The 14,400-nt window shown below is 39.1% G+C and overlaps 1 protein-coding gene across 18 annotated transcripts in view; it reads right to left on the reverse strand.

The window, feature by feature from the left end:
- LOC100562425 (protocadherin gamma-B4) overlaps positions 1-14,400 on the reverse strand; it is a 378,208-nt gene that overhangs the window by 248,358 nt on the left and 115,450 nt on the right. Inside the window, exon 1 of one of the 18 annotated variants that reach the window (XM_062979489.1) lies at positions 5,041-7,585. The exons of the other annotated variants lie outside the window; for them this stretch is intronic. Within the exon in view, the coding sequence (XP_062835559.1) occupies positions 5,041-7,455 (2,415 nt within the window). The 5' untranslated portion in view covers positions 7,456-7,585. Of the gene's footprint in view, positions 1-5,040; positions 7,586-14,400 lie in introns of those variants that run through there. 18 annotated transcript variants of the gene reach the window in all.

Below are 14,400 nucleotides of genomic sequence, written 5' to 3' on the forward strand. Positions count from 1 at the left end.
GCAGGCGAAACATCAGAAGAGAATGTTACTGGAACATGGCCATACAGCCTGAAAAACACACAGCAACCCAGTGATTCTGGTGATGAAAGCCTTTAACAACACAATATAAGAACTGATAGCAACTGTGCACAGGATTGTAGACAAGGCGTACTGTGACACATTAATTACGAAAATATTTACCGTGGCAGAATATTTCTTGAACCAGCTATATGTGACTGTAATGTTGTCATGTTGTGTCTGGAAAGAATTTTATGCAAATCAAATCCCAAGCATTGTAGAATAGATCATAGAAATTTTGCATTGCTATCTATGTTGTTTATCCTGAGATTTTCCAAGTATCTATTGATATCCACTTTGATTGAAGAGAGTTTCACTGTATTCCACTATGTCTCAAGATAGGGCTCTATCTCTCCATGTGGATCTGTCTGGAACTTGAGCTCCTCACAAGAGACCTTACTCAGTCCCACCAACTTCACAGGTGCACATAAGATAGAACCTTTTTGTGGCTGCTTCTTGGCTCTGGAACTCCTTTCCAAGGAAGGCCAAATGTTTAAATGTTGTCCTCTATAAGCTTTTACCTGCATTGTACTTACTTTAAATTGTAAGCTGCCATAGTTTCAACGTTGCGGGAAAGCGAGAGTGTGACAAAAGTTATGAACAATATTTTGAAACATGACAAATAAATGTTTCCCTTCCATGGTGCATACCGTTTCCATTGGATGTCATGATGAGTATTAATGCTTAGGATGTGCTCCTTTTCATTTTATTGTCACTCTCTCACCAATGTTAGTGACATACGGAACAACTGCAAATGCTGCGATTTCCTGTGTATGGATCAGGATTGTGCTCTCTCCATTGCTTGATATTTAGCTTGTTGTTTTAATGCTGAGGTTATTGCTCCCTTAATTTTTCTATTTATTTCTGTACTTGGTTGCTTTGCATTTCTCAGAGCTGGGAGATGTATGTCATAACATAAGGGAAGCATGAATTATTATATTCCACTAAGACAACTGAGAAATAATGGTTGGTGAGGTGAACAAGGAGAGGAGTATAAACCCAGAGGAAGAAGGAACCCGAGACCATCTTACCTCTTTGAGAGCAAGTGGAAAGTCTGACAGTAGTTCCAAGGTGGTTCCTCCGGAAATTACGGTATTGTGACAGAGTGCAAATTGAAAGATTCTACACCAAAGCAAAATCTATGTGAAAGGGAACACCACTCTTTACGATAACCTTTCCACTGAAAATATTTGCTAATACACAACTACAGAACACACTCTAATTTCTGCATGCTTTTGAGAGGACTGTTCATGTTTGAAAGTATGAGGATCCTTGGTACAACATCATGAAATAGTCTATTGGATGTAATGTTTTGTTTTGTTTTTGCTGGCATAAACTGAATGCACATTTTCACTGAGCTGCAGAGCATAACAGGATTACTCATTACAAATGTTGATCATGTTAATATGTAATAGTATTTTTATTGGCATGTGCATCACATTACAAGTACTTACTTTGTAATTCGGTTACCAATTCTGTGGGCTATGAAGAGATTTAAAGATATGTAAAATCTCTTCATAGCCAAAATAGTTTATCATCATACTACATATTTCAGTGCAACCGATGTACTTGGTCACTCCACGACACCAACCTGGCCCAAGAGTTCCATCTATGAGTGTTAAACAGCATTGAGCCCCAATAGAGATCCTGACAGTAGTAATGGAAATCCACTGTGAGATTTTCAGTAGTAGGAGGTGTGGTAAAAAGGTTGGTGTGTGTTGGACTACTTCTCCAGGAGACCAGGGTTCTTGGAGAAGTCCCACATTTTCATCCTCAGAGAAAGAAAATGGCAGCCCTTTTTGGACAAATCTAGTCAAGAAAACCCAGTTATAGGTTAATCTTAGAGTCTCCACAGATTGGAAACAATAACACACAGTAACAAAATCCCTCCCTGATCTGTAAAAATGTAAATAATTTGAAATAGTTTTGTTTTATATTTTATAATTTGCTCCATTTTATACTTCCTTAGATCTAATGTACTCCATTTTAAAATGCCTGTTTTTAGCCCATCTGAATCCATCATTAATAAGGCTCTGTAAATTATTTTAAAGTCAAAAAGTATCTACATACTTCTGTTTGTATGTATGCATGCGCACCTTCAAGTTGCCAGTTAACTTATGAATTCTATAGGGTTTACTTATAGACCCCAAGGCCCATCCAGTCAAGCTCCCATCTTCCATGCAGAAGCACACAATCAAAGCACTCCAAACTGATGGCCATCCAGTCTCTGTTTAAAGTCCTCCAGAGAAGGAGATTCAGAGTAACCCAAGAAGTATAGCCTACAGCAGCATGAGATTCATTGGCAGGCTTCTATACAAGTACTAACCAGGACTGATCTTACAAAGCTTCCAAGATCTACCAGGATGTGGTACCTTTAGGGGATGTATGTATTCCTGTGTAGGTCACTTTACTTGGGTTATCAGGTGCCTATCAGCATCTCTCTCACCATTTCAACTTGTGTACTAGGGCTTTCTGGTTTGATTATATGTCAATCATTGGAACATCATATTCTGTTTCCATATTTTAAGGACTTTGCTGCAGTTCACTGGCTCACATGGTGTTGATTTTTAATCCTGGACAACAAGAGTACTACATTTTCCCCTTGATTTATATAGATAATGTTTGACCTATAGACATGTAGGATGGTATGTGACAGAGGATGCCCCATAGAGAGATAATTTAGAAAGAAACTCGTGCATGGCTCATATACTGTAGATTTTCCACACTATTTAAATGTTATTTTAGTTTTCATAGCTATGTATAATAAACTAGTTCAAGATTTCAACTAAGTAATATAAGACTCTTGCTATTTAAATACAAACTTGATTTAATGTTTTCTCTGTTTCACTAAGAACAAGTTACCCCCACACTCCACATCAATAAGTGATGGTGATGATATTGGATTTTTTTGTCATTGAACACACTAGAACTCTTTAACATCGTTATGAATTTCACAGCAGCTGCTTCTAAGTAGTGTAAATGTTTACCAATATCTAGCTCTAAAATATTACTACTCAGAAATAGTCTTGCTTTTTAGTCTAACTTGTTTACAGTGATCAATTTATATTGATGGATGTTGTTTGTTTTTTTATGTTATTCACTACATTTCATTATATATTTCATTACACTATACTTATATCTTTTCTTGTTAGCTGCCATGAATACTATTCACCTTATAACGACAAAGTAAAAATGCCACTTAAATAAGTACATATAAATAGAAGAATTTTTTTAAAATGTACTCCATGTAGAAAACTTTAATGTAAAAAATAGATGAGGTAGCCTAAAATCGCTTTGATATACATGGAAGAATGAAAGTGTACATTCCAAGGTGAAATCTGAATATGCTTAGCCTGTGGAAGATTAATCAGATTCAGGTTTTAACAAGGGAAATGTGGACTAAACACTAGGAAAAGGAATTCTGAAAACAATTGCTTTTTATTGCTGAAGCAGTCTACCACAAACAGTAATGAGCTCTTCTTCATTGGAGGTTATCAAGCAGGGTTTAGATATCTGCCTCTCACATGCCCTGATAGAGGTTGGACAAAATGGTTCTCAGCATTAATTCCACATCTATGAATATATTATTCTGCCATTCACCATGCCCAAGTGCAACTATGTTCCACACATTTGATCAATGGGTTTAATTTTTAAGAATGTTAAATAGACAAGTCCTATGAAAACAAGATCTCAAGCACACGCACATCTAGTATGGCAAGGGAATTGAAACATTGAGTAAATCCTCTACGCCACACACAAAACAATATTGGTGGAGAAAAAAATGGCATAAGATTCATGAAGTATAGAGCTGTATTTTTCTGTATTGTCCACAGGCAGACACAAACATATATGTGATGGCTAGAATCCTGTAGTAACTTCTGGTTCAATCCACCCCCCTCCCCCCCAAAAAAACAAAAACCTGGTTGTTGGCAGAGTATCTCTCCCTCCTGATGGCCAGTAAAATAGGTTTGGGAGCTAAATTATGGCAACAGTGTCAAAGTAGTAAGTGTGAATACTAAACAGTTGTGGTTAGATCACTGTTTGGTATTCACAATCTCTACCTAGTCACAATTTTAACATTATTACCATGATTATAACTTATCTCTTCTACCTACTTTACTGGGCATCAGCTACAAAGGGAGGAGGAGAGCCATTCCGATGATGATTGGAGCATAGTTAAATGACTATTCCATCAAGTTTTGGGAGGGTTGAGCAAGGAGAAATTGCATTGTTGAGTTCTTAGTCAAGAATAAGCCAATAAAGTATTCCAAACATGAAATCTATGATCAACTGGATCTTTGTGCTTTCAGCTTGTTCTGATGAAATTAGATAATTGTGCTATGTTGTTTTTACATAATTACACATTGACATAATCAACTATGAATGCATAAAATATAAGAGAAAAATGTGGAAATTAATGGCAGGTGTAAATCTGTACGTCTGTGGATTTATCTGTGGACCATCTAGGCCTGTTAGAAGTCCATGAACTCCTCTGAGCCCTGTCTCTGAGCCCTGTGGGGATGATATCCTCTTTCTCAAAGTGTTGGCATTTCCCAGGAGCCCTGATAGCTACTAGCTGCAGTCCAAAAACATCTGGAGAACAATACATTTACCACTTTTGGCAATACATTTCCCACCTTTGATCTTGACCACTTGGCCCTCATTTTTCATAATGGGAAAATTGATGCTCTGCTCAGAGAGAAGCTCATGCCACATGTGTTTAGGACCATTTGATCACTTCTATTTTACAATGTTTTTCTTAAAATATTTCTGTGGTAAACTAGCTTCCTCTGGACTGTTTACCAAAGACATAATTGCCTCAATAATTTAAAGCAACACCAAGAAAGAACATCTAACATGAAAAGATTAACATTTGCAGATGAATTACTAAAATGTTTAAATTGTGTGAAAACAAATATATAGCAAAATAAGAGCATCACTAGAAAATTTGCTATTGCAAGGTTAGTAAAAATATGAACATACCTGGTCATTCAACTCAGAATTTAAATTGTTTTCACTGTTGCCTGTGATGGGCACTCCAGCTTTGTTACCACAAAGAAGATTGTCTGCAATCTGAACTTTGGGTGCCAGGAAGGTGAACTCATTCCTCTGCGACTCTGAGGAGAGGCAAAGCTGATAGGAATAAGGCAAAGTACCATCTTCAAAATTAGGGGGGAAGATGGCACCCGCCTTTGAAAAGGGAACAGGGTCAAAGCACTGCAAAAACTGAGGATTCCCTGAATGTCGGACTTTCATAGTAATAGCCAAAATCACTGTCAAAAGGAATAAGAAGGAGATCACAGCTAATGCCACCACCAGATAGAACTGGAGATCATCTTGAGTCTCCAAGTCCCTTGCCTGGTTTTTCATTTCTGGAATGGCCTCTTGGAAGTTCTCTGCAAACACCAGGTTCAGGATGACGGTAGCTGAGAGAGGAGGCTGCCCATTATCCTTCACCACAACCGCCAGCCTCTGTTTCACAGCATCTCTCTCCAAAAAGGCCCTGGCTGTCCTGATCTCCCCAGTATGAGATCCAATGGAGAAGAGTCTTGGCTCTGTGGCTTGGACCAGATGGTAGGAGAGCCAGGCATTGTGTCCAGAATCAGCATCCACTGCCACTACTTTAGTGATTAGATAATCTTCCTCAGCAGAACGAGGCACCATCTCAAACAAGGTAGATCCCTTGTTTTCTGGTGAAGGATACAAGATCTGAGGAGTGTTATCATTGCGGTCCAGAATAAACACCCTGATTGTGGCATTGCTGCTGAGAGGGGGAGATCCTCCATCTTGGGCCTTCACCTGGAGCTGGAACTCTCTGAATTCTTCATAGTCAAAGGATCGCTGGGCATAGATGGTGCCAGTCTCAGTGTTAATTGATATATAGGAAGAGATAGGAAGCTCTTGAATGTTGCTGTTGAAAATGGAGTATGTGATTTTTGCATTTAGGCCTACATCTGGATCAGAGGCTTTAATAGTAAAAAGTGCAGTACCTGCTGGATTGTTTTCTGGTGTGAAGATGCTGTAGGAAGATTTCTCGAAAGCAGGGGCATTGTCATTGATATCAGAGATCTCCAGGGAGATGGTTTTCTGTGTGGAAAGAGGAGGGGTTCCTCTGTCAGTGGCTGTGATTGTAATGTTATACTCAGAAATCTTTTCTCTGTTGAGTAGACTGTCTGTCAGCAGTTTATAGTAATTATTAGATGATGGCAGAATCTTGAAAGGCAGATTCTTTCCTAAATAGCAAGTGACTTTTCCATTTTCATCAGAATCTTTGTCATTTACATTGATAAGAGCAATCAAGGTACTAGGTAAGGAATCTTCCAGAACTGGGCTAAACAAGGAAACAAGGTTTATTTCAGGATAATTGTCATTCTCATCAAGAACTTTTATCTCAACTTTGCAATGTACTTCTAATCCACCTCCATCTTTTGCTGCAACTGTCATAATATATTCATTAGTTTCCTCAAAATCCAATGGGCTTATAAGAGTAATTGTTCCATTATTTTCTGATAGTTTGAATTTCTTGTTTGCATTCTCTGGCATGTTGTTGAAATAGTACTTTATTTGGGCATTGGAACCTTCATCATTGTCAGAAGCTTTAACCTGAAGTATAAAAGATCCAACTGGAGCATTTTCTGCTAGACTCATCTTATAAATCTCTTGAGTGAAAATTGGTGGGTTATCATTGGCATCAGTAATATTAATCAGTATCTGAGCTGTACCCGTTTTTCTTGGTTCACCACCATCTACAGCAGTAAGAATTAATTGTAGTGCTTGTTCACTTTCTCTGTCTAGCATTTTCTGCAGTACCAAATCTGCAAATTTACTTTTATCCTGACTCTCTTTAACAGCCAAAGTGAAATATGGATTGGGGCTAAGATGATAATTCTGGAGAGAATTCATTCCTATGTCAAGATCTTCTGCTTTCCCTAGAAGAAATCTAGTCCCTGGTGAAGTGGATTCAAGTATCTCCAACTTAATATTGCTTTTCAAAAAACCTGGGATGTTATCATTAATATCCTGAATTTCTACAGTTATATGAACAACATTTAAAGGATTTTCAATCACCACCTCAAAGTTAATTAGGCAGAGAGGCATTCTTCCACATACTGTTTCTCGATCTATCCTGTCATTTACATAGAGGTTTCCATTCTTTGCATTAATAGTGAAGTACTGCATTTTGTTCACAGAGACAGCATGGAGATTATGCTTTATTAATTCTTTAGTCTCGAGTCCCAAATCCCTGGCAAGATTTCCTACAATGGATCCTTTTGCCATCTCCTCAGGAATTGAATAACGAATCTGCTCAGGGGCAGCCCGGCAATGAAAAGACAATAGTAAGAGAAGCAGTACTTGCCTTGTAAGTGAGCAGCCATTATTGTTTGGTCTTCTGTCCATTTGACTCTGATAAAATAGTTCCTCTTTGGTTTATTTTGAACAAATTTATTGTCAGGATAAAAAAATACCAGGAAGAACCTATTTTCAATGCAAGCAGCTCTGCTTTTGTGGTTTTCTGTTTGAGAGCCGTACAACACTGTGGTGAAAACATCCATGGATGTTGATGTATGCTGGCCAACACTGACACTAAGAGGTTTAGATGGAGAATTGCAAGAGTAGTCTCATTCCATTTGAAATAGTGGGGAAATCTAGATATGTGAATCCTAAACTTGGCTTTATGGGTGACAATTCAAGCAATGCTACTAAGATTATCAGCAGAAGTCTGCATATATACTACACAGAAAATATTTCTTATTTATTTAACCCTAATAATAATCTCTCAGAGCCAACATAAACTTGAGCATTTGACTATGACTTTGCGGACTAGAGTTTGAATACTTGCTCAGCCCTGAAAAACTACTGGGTGACCTTGGGCAAGTCACATTCTCTCAGCTGCAGATAAAGGCATAAACAAATTCACTCTGAACAAATTTTGCCAAGAAAATCTCCTTATAATCACCGTAAATTGGAAATTATTTGAAGGCAAATAACAACAATGATAGCTATCACGATAAGAGGCTGTCAAAATAACCAAGGGAATTGTGATCCCTCTTTTCTGTTATAATTCAAGTACTATATCTCAGTTGGTGGTGAAAACTTGTACACAGTGATATCAAAAGGTCAGGCCTAGAATGCAATTTCTGTTGCCCTGAATACAGAATTATGAATATGATAAAATGTGCTTTCAATAGCATCCTATATCATATTTCTTGTTAATAGTCTTCAAGTAATGCAATACAAAGGAATGCTGAAACTATGACAAGTCAAACACGCATTCTGGACTTTAAGAGAGCTGACTTCCAAAAAATGAAGGAATTACTGAGCGGCATTCCATGGACGCCGATATTAAAAAACGAGGGAGTTAAGGATGGATGGGAGTATTTCAAAAGTGAAATACTCAAGGCGCAAAAGCAAACAGTGCCAACAAATAAGAAAAATAAGACAAGTGCAAAGAAGCCAGAATGGATGTCCAAAGAACTTCTAACTGAGCTAAAGCTCAAAAGTGACATGCACAAGAAGTGGAAAAGGGGAGAAATCACCAAAGAAGAATTCAAACGTATAGCCAACACCTGTAGGGAAAAGGTTCGCAAGGCTAAAGCGCAAAATGAGCTCAGGCTTGCCAGGGACATAAAAAACAACAAAAAAGGCTTTTTTGCTTACGTTGGTAGAAAAAGGAAGAAAAAGGAGGCGATAGGGCCATTGCAAGGAGAAGATGGGGTGATGGCGACAGGGGACAGGGAAAAGGCAGAACTACTTAATGCCTTCTTTGCCTCGGTCTTCTCAGAAAAAGAAAGCCATCTTCAACCTCAGCAACACGGAATGGACGAAGGATTGGGGGAAATCCAACCCCAAATAGGGAAACAAGTTGTCCAGGAACACTTGGCCTCTCTAAACGAATTCAAGTCCCCAGGGCCAGATCAGCTACACCCAAGAGTACTGAAGGAACTAGCGGAAGTTATTTCAGAACCACTGGCAATTATCTTCGAGAGTTCTTGGAGAACGGGAGAAGTCCCAGCAGATTGGAGGAGGGCGAATGTGGTCCCTATCTTCAAGAAGGGAAAAAAGAACGACCCAAACAATTACCGTCCGGTCAGCCTCACATCAATACCAGGCAAAATTCTGGAAAAGATCATTAAGGAAGTGTCTGCGAACACTTAGAAACAAATGCGGTCATTGCTAATAGTCAACACGGATTTACCAAAAACAAGTCATGCCAGACTAATCTGATCTCTTTTTTCGATAGAGTTACGAGTTGGGTCGATACAGGGAATGCTGTGGATGTAGCGTACCTGGATTTCAGTAAGGCCTTCGACAAAGTCCCCCACGACCTTCTGGCAAACAAACTAGTAAAATGTGGGCTAGACAAAACTACGGCTAGGTGGATCTGTAATTGGCTAAGCGAACGAACCCAAAGGGTGCTCACCAATGCGTCGTCTTCATCATGGAAAGAAGTGACAAGTGGAGTGCCGCAGGGCTCCGTCCTGGGCCCGGTTCTGTTCAACATCTTTATTAACGACTTAGACGAAGGGTTAGAAGGCACGATCATCAAGTTTGCAGACGACACAAAACTGGGAGGGATAGCTAACACTCCAGAAGACAGGAGCAGAATTCAAAACGATCTTGACAGACTAAAGAGATGGGCCAAAACTAACAAAATGAAGTTCAACAGGGACAAATGCAAGATACTTCACTTCGGCAGAAAAAATGGAAATCAAAGATACAGAATGGGGGACGCCTGGCTTGACAGCAGTGTGTGCGAAAAAGACCTTGGAGTCCTCGTGGACAACAAGTTAAACATGAGCCAACAATGTGATGCGGCTGCTAAAAAAGCCAATGGGATTCTGGCCTGCATCAATAGGGTCTAGATCCAGGGAAGTTATGCTCCCCCTCTATTCTGCCTTGGTCAGACCACACCTGGAATACTGTGTCCAATTTTGGGCACCACAGTTGAAGGGAGATGTTGACAAGCTGGAAAGCGTCCAGAGGAGGGCGACTAAAACGATTAAGGGTCTGGAGAACAAGCCCTATGAGGAGCGGCTTAAAGAGCTGGGCATGTTTAGCCTGCAGAAGAGAAGGCTGAGAGGAGACATGATAGCCATGTACAAATATGTGAAGGGAAGTCATAGGGAAGAGGGAGCAAGCTTGTTTTCTGCTGCCCTGCAGACTAGGACACGGAACAATGGCTTCAAACTACAGGAAAGGAGATTCCACCTGAACATCAGGAAGAACTTCCTCACTGTGAGAGCTGTTCGACAGTGGAACTCTCTCCCCGGGGCCGTGGTGGAGGCTCCTTCCTTGGAGGCTTTTAAGCAGAGGCTGGATGGCCATCTGTCGGGGGTGCTTTGAATGCGATTTCCTGCTTCTTAGCAGGGGGTTGGACTAGATGGCCCATGTGGTCTCTTCCAACTCTACTATTCTATGATTCTATGATTCTAAGTACTACAGAATTGTAGATGGCAAAATCCTGTTCAAACATTCATATGTATATTGCTGTGATAATATTAATGCAATTTTAGGCAGGTTTCCCTTGCATTTCAACACCTTACTTTCCAACACTCTTTTGATATATATAAATTATAACCATATACCATACTTCTGATCTCTGATCCATTTTTTTGACCGTAGACTGCTTCTTTTTACTCTCTCCCAGTTACCAGCACAATTTAGAGTTCAGTTCTAAATTTGTATGCTAAAAAATACTTTTTCCAATCATTTTCCGTTTTTGATAGTGCTCCTATCACTAACATGTTGAATAAGCAGGGTGGAAAATGTAAGACAAAAATGAGTTATGTAAGACTATAGTAACAGACTAATGTTGTTAATCTAATTCAAAACTAAAGAACTGACACTAAAGATTTGGCTAATACTATGGACTAGTTCAAGCATTTCCTATTTTTCCTTACCAACACTACCCTTGAGTACAGAAATGTCCCACTTCTCAAGGCTTCTTGTATTGTGTTGTCCTTTTCATGAACTGTAATTCTTATGTTTAAGACCAATATATCTTTTTTTCTAGGTAACAACTTTATCCCACCTTTCTTCAGGCCTCCTGCCACCTTTGCCTGTATCAATTGTTTGTATCTTATCATCATCTTGCTAGTTAACATTCCTACATCACTTAAGTAACTCTCCATGATCGAATATGCAGCTTAAGTCAAGTAATTAACCCTGTTGATATTTGACATTTCTTTTTGACAAATGCCCTGTGATTTTCGGTTGAACTCAGAATGATTAGGAGTTATCCCACTGTGCAAAAATGTTATATGTAGTAAACCCAATTCTTCCTATCCAACTATGTGTTTTCTCTGGTGAACAATGAATAAATAGTATGTATTCTTTCATTATATAGCAGCAATATTGTTCTTTCTCCTATTGAATATACACAGTAAAAACATAATCTGTACGCCAGTCCCCAAGAGATTATGTGCTTGCAGTGAATCCAACTCAGCCAATCAGATAATTGAATTCACACATTATTTTGCTCCCGTTCAAGTGAATGGGATGTACATTGGGATCAAAAATGTCATATTGAAATGTAGAGCACAGATTCCGGATCACAGACTCTAAAACAATATATAATCACATTTGTTGTTTCCCTCCTTATTTATATAAGTGGTTGTAATTCTACTTACTTTGAAATAAATGTACATGACCTTACTTTCATTAAAAGAAGATAACAGTGCTTGTTATTGCTATGGCATATAAACACACACAACTCATCTGGAGAATGACTTGATCTACATTACACTTATTAAGATCTTGAGGAACAGCGGTGCAATCTTTCATCTCACAAGTGTGATCAAGTTTGATCTGTGATTAGAGAAATCTCATGGTAATAAGACTGAAGACATGGTCAGACTATTGATCCCTACAAAATATGAGACAGGAACATCACTGAAGTTGACATTATGCAGTCAGATAGTCAGTAACACAAGGAGCAAGGCTAAGAACAAGTAGGAGACAAAAGCTACTGGAACCAGGTAGAAAGTGATATCTGAAAGGGGATCTACAGATGACAACTTGTTATATAGCACTGGGGTCTATTGTGAGCATGTATTGCTTGCACATAACTGAACACACGTTGCACGTCTTTAAAAACCGAGTATTCAATTTTTTTCCTATTGAAAAATTTATGTAAATACGTAACATACTGACAGATTATCATTTAGTCAAAATTTGAAAGAATCTGGAATACAAATGCTATACAACCTAGATTATTTGCTTATCCCAGTTGATCCCAGTTTAAAGTAGATGATCTGGGATCGAATCCTGAGATGTGGGGCAGTGTGGAAGGAGCCTTAGCTATACAATCAATCTTATAAAATCTCGGTGGATTTACTGTAATATATAGATCTCTGTAACATGTGGAATTATCAAATAATATTATGTTCTTCACAAAACAAACAGCATTCATTACTTGAGGGGGAGCGGTGCGGGAAATACAACGTGACTCCAGTATCTCTAATTTCATTAATTCAGCTTCGACAAAATGTCTACTCTCTAGGCCAGGGGTCCCCAAACTTTTTAAACAGGGGGCCAGTTCATGATCCTTCGGACCGTTGGAGGGCTGAACTATAGTTGGCCACTGAGCAATAATTAATAATAGTATTGGGATTTGTGTATTGGTAGTGTTTAAATGAAATTTGTGTCTTGCCTATATTGCATACTGATTGCATCATCCAGAGTGGACTATAGTCTGGAAAGAGTTAATTACTAAGAAGCTGTGATGACCTTGATGTGTGGCTGGAACCAGGGAGTGTCCAGACACAAGTGTGTGTGCATTGCTGATTGCTTCAGTTCTGTTCTGTTCTGTTCTGTTCTGTTGTGAGTTGAGTTGACTGCTGTCTGCTGAGAAGTCAAGTCCTGTGTCCATTGTCTTTAAGTCTGTTTGTCTTTATTACTGCTTTCAGTAAAACTTTGTATATAGTTTTACCATCGTCTCTGATGTCTCTTCGTTCTGCGTTCCACTGATTCCACCCAACTGCTGCTGCGTTGCAAATTACTCTGACAATTAATAATAACAACAATAATAATAAAAAAGAGGGTTGGAAGAGACCCTTTGGGCCATTGAGTCCAACCCTCTTCTGCCTTTGTGCACCGAAAGCACAAGCAAAGCACCCCTGACAGATGGCCACCCATCCTTAATAATAATAATAATAATAATAATAATAATAATAATAATAATAATAATAATAATGGTTGTAAGAGAAGAAGAGACCCCTTGGGTCATTTAGCCCAACCCTCTTCTGCCCTTGTGCTGTGGGGGCCGGATAAATGGCTTCGATGGGCCGCATCCGGCCCCCGGGCCTTAGTTTGGGAATCCCTGCTCTAGGCATTCTCTAGATCCTGCAATGTAACCCTACTGTATTCTAGGGTGAGAAATTCTTCATTTCAATAGGGTTTACAATTTTCTGTGATTATGCATATCAAAGTGAAGTGCGGCAACATATTACTCATGAATATGGGGGGGGGGGGGAGGTCATATTGTAACTATAGTAAAAATGAAAGTTAAAAAAAGCTTCCAAATATAAGAACTAGCAGGAGAAACCAATAGAAAAATAGCAGAACAAAAAGGTCTTAACAGCCTGGGTGAGTCTGAACTACAGCATTAGAGTTATAATTGGGTTGCTGTGAGTTTTCTGGGCTGTATGGCCATGCTCCAGAAACATTCTCTCCTGACGTTTCACCCACATCTATGGCAGGCATCCTCAGAGATTGTGAGGTGTTGGAAACTAGGCAAGTGTGGTTTATATAGCTGTGGAATGTTAAGGGTGTGGGAAAGAACTCTTGTCTGCCTGAGGGAAGTGTGAATGTTTCAACTGGCCAGCTTGATTAGCATTGAATAGCCTGGCAGCTTCAAAGCCTGGCTGTTCCTACCTGGGGGAATCCTTTGTTTGGAGATGTTAACTGGCCCTGATTGTTTCTTGTCTGGAATTCCCCTGTCTTCTGAGTGTTGTTCTTTATTTACTGTCCTGATTTTAGAGTTTTGGTTTTTTTTTTAATACTGGTAGCCAGAACACAGAATTATAATTACTTTATAGAACGACAGATCCCAAGACTACAAGGGATGAGGGGAAGCAGTTAAAATCATGCCTAAGCATTATAATTTTGAGGGTTGTTCACAACCTCTGAAAATGCCTGCCATAGATGTGGGCAAAACATCAGGAGAGAATGCTTCTGGAACATGCCCATACAGCCTGGAAAACTCACAACTAGCCAGTCATTCCGGCCATGAAAGCCTTCAACAACATTATAATTTTGAAATATAGATACTTGTATGAACTGTAAATACTGAAAGAGCCAATATGGACACTGATTGGAGAACATCCCATATCTTCAGTGGCA

Source organism: Anolis carolinensis, chromosome 4 (genome assembly GCF_035594765.1).
Source record: "Anolis carolinensis isolate JA03-04 chromosome 4, rAnoCar3.1.pri, whole genome shotgun sequence".
Taxonomy (NCBI): domain Eukaryota; kingdom Metazoa; phylum Chordata; class Lepidosauria; order Squamata; family Dactyloidae; genus Anolis; species Anolis carolinensis.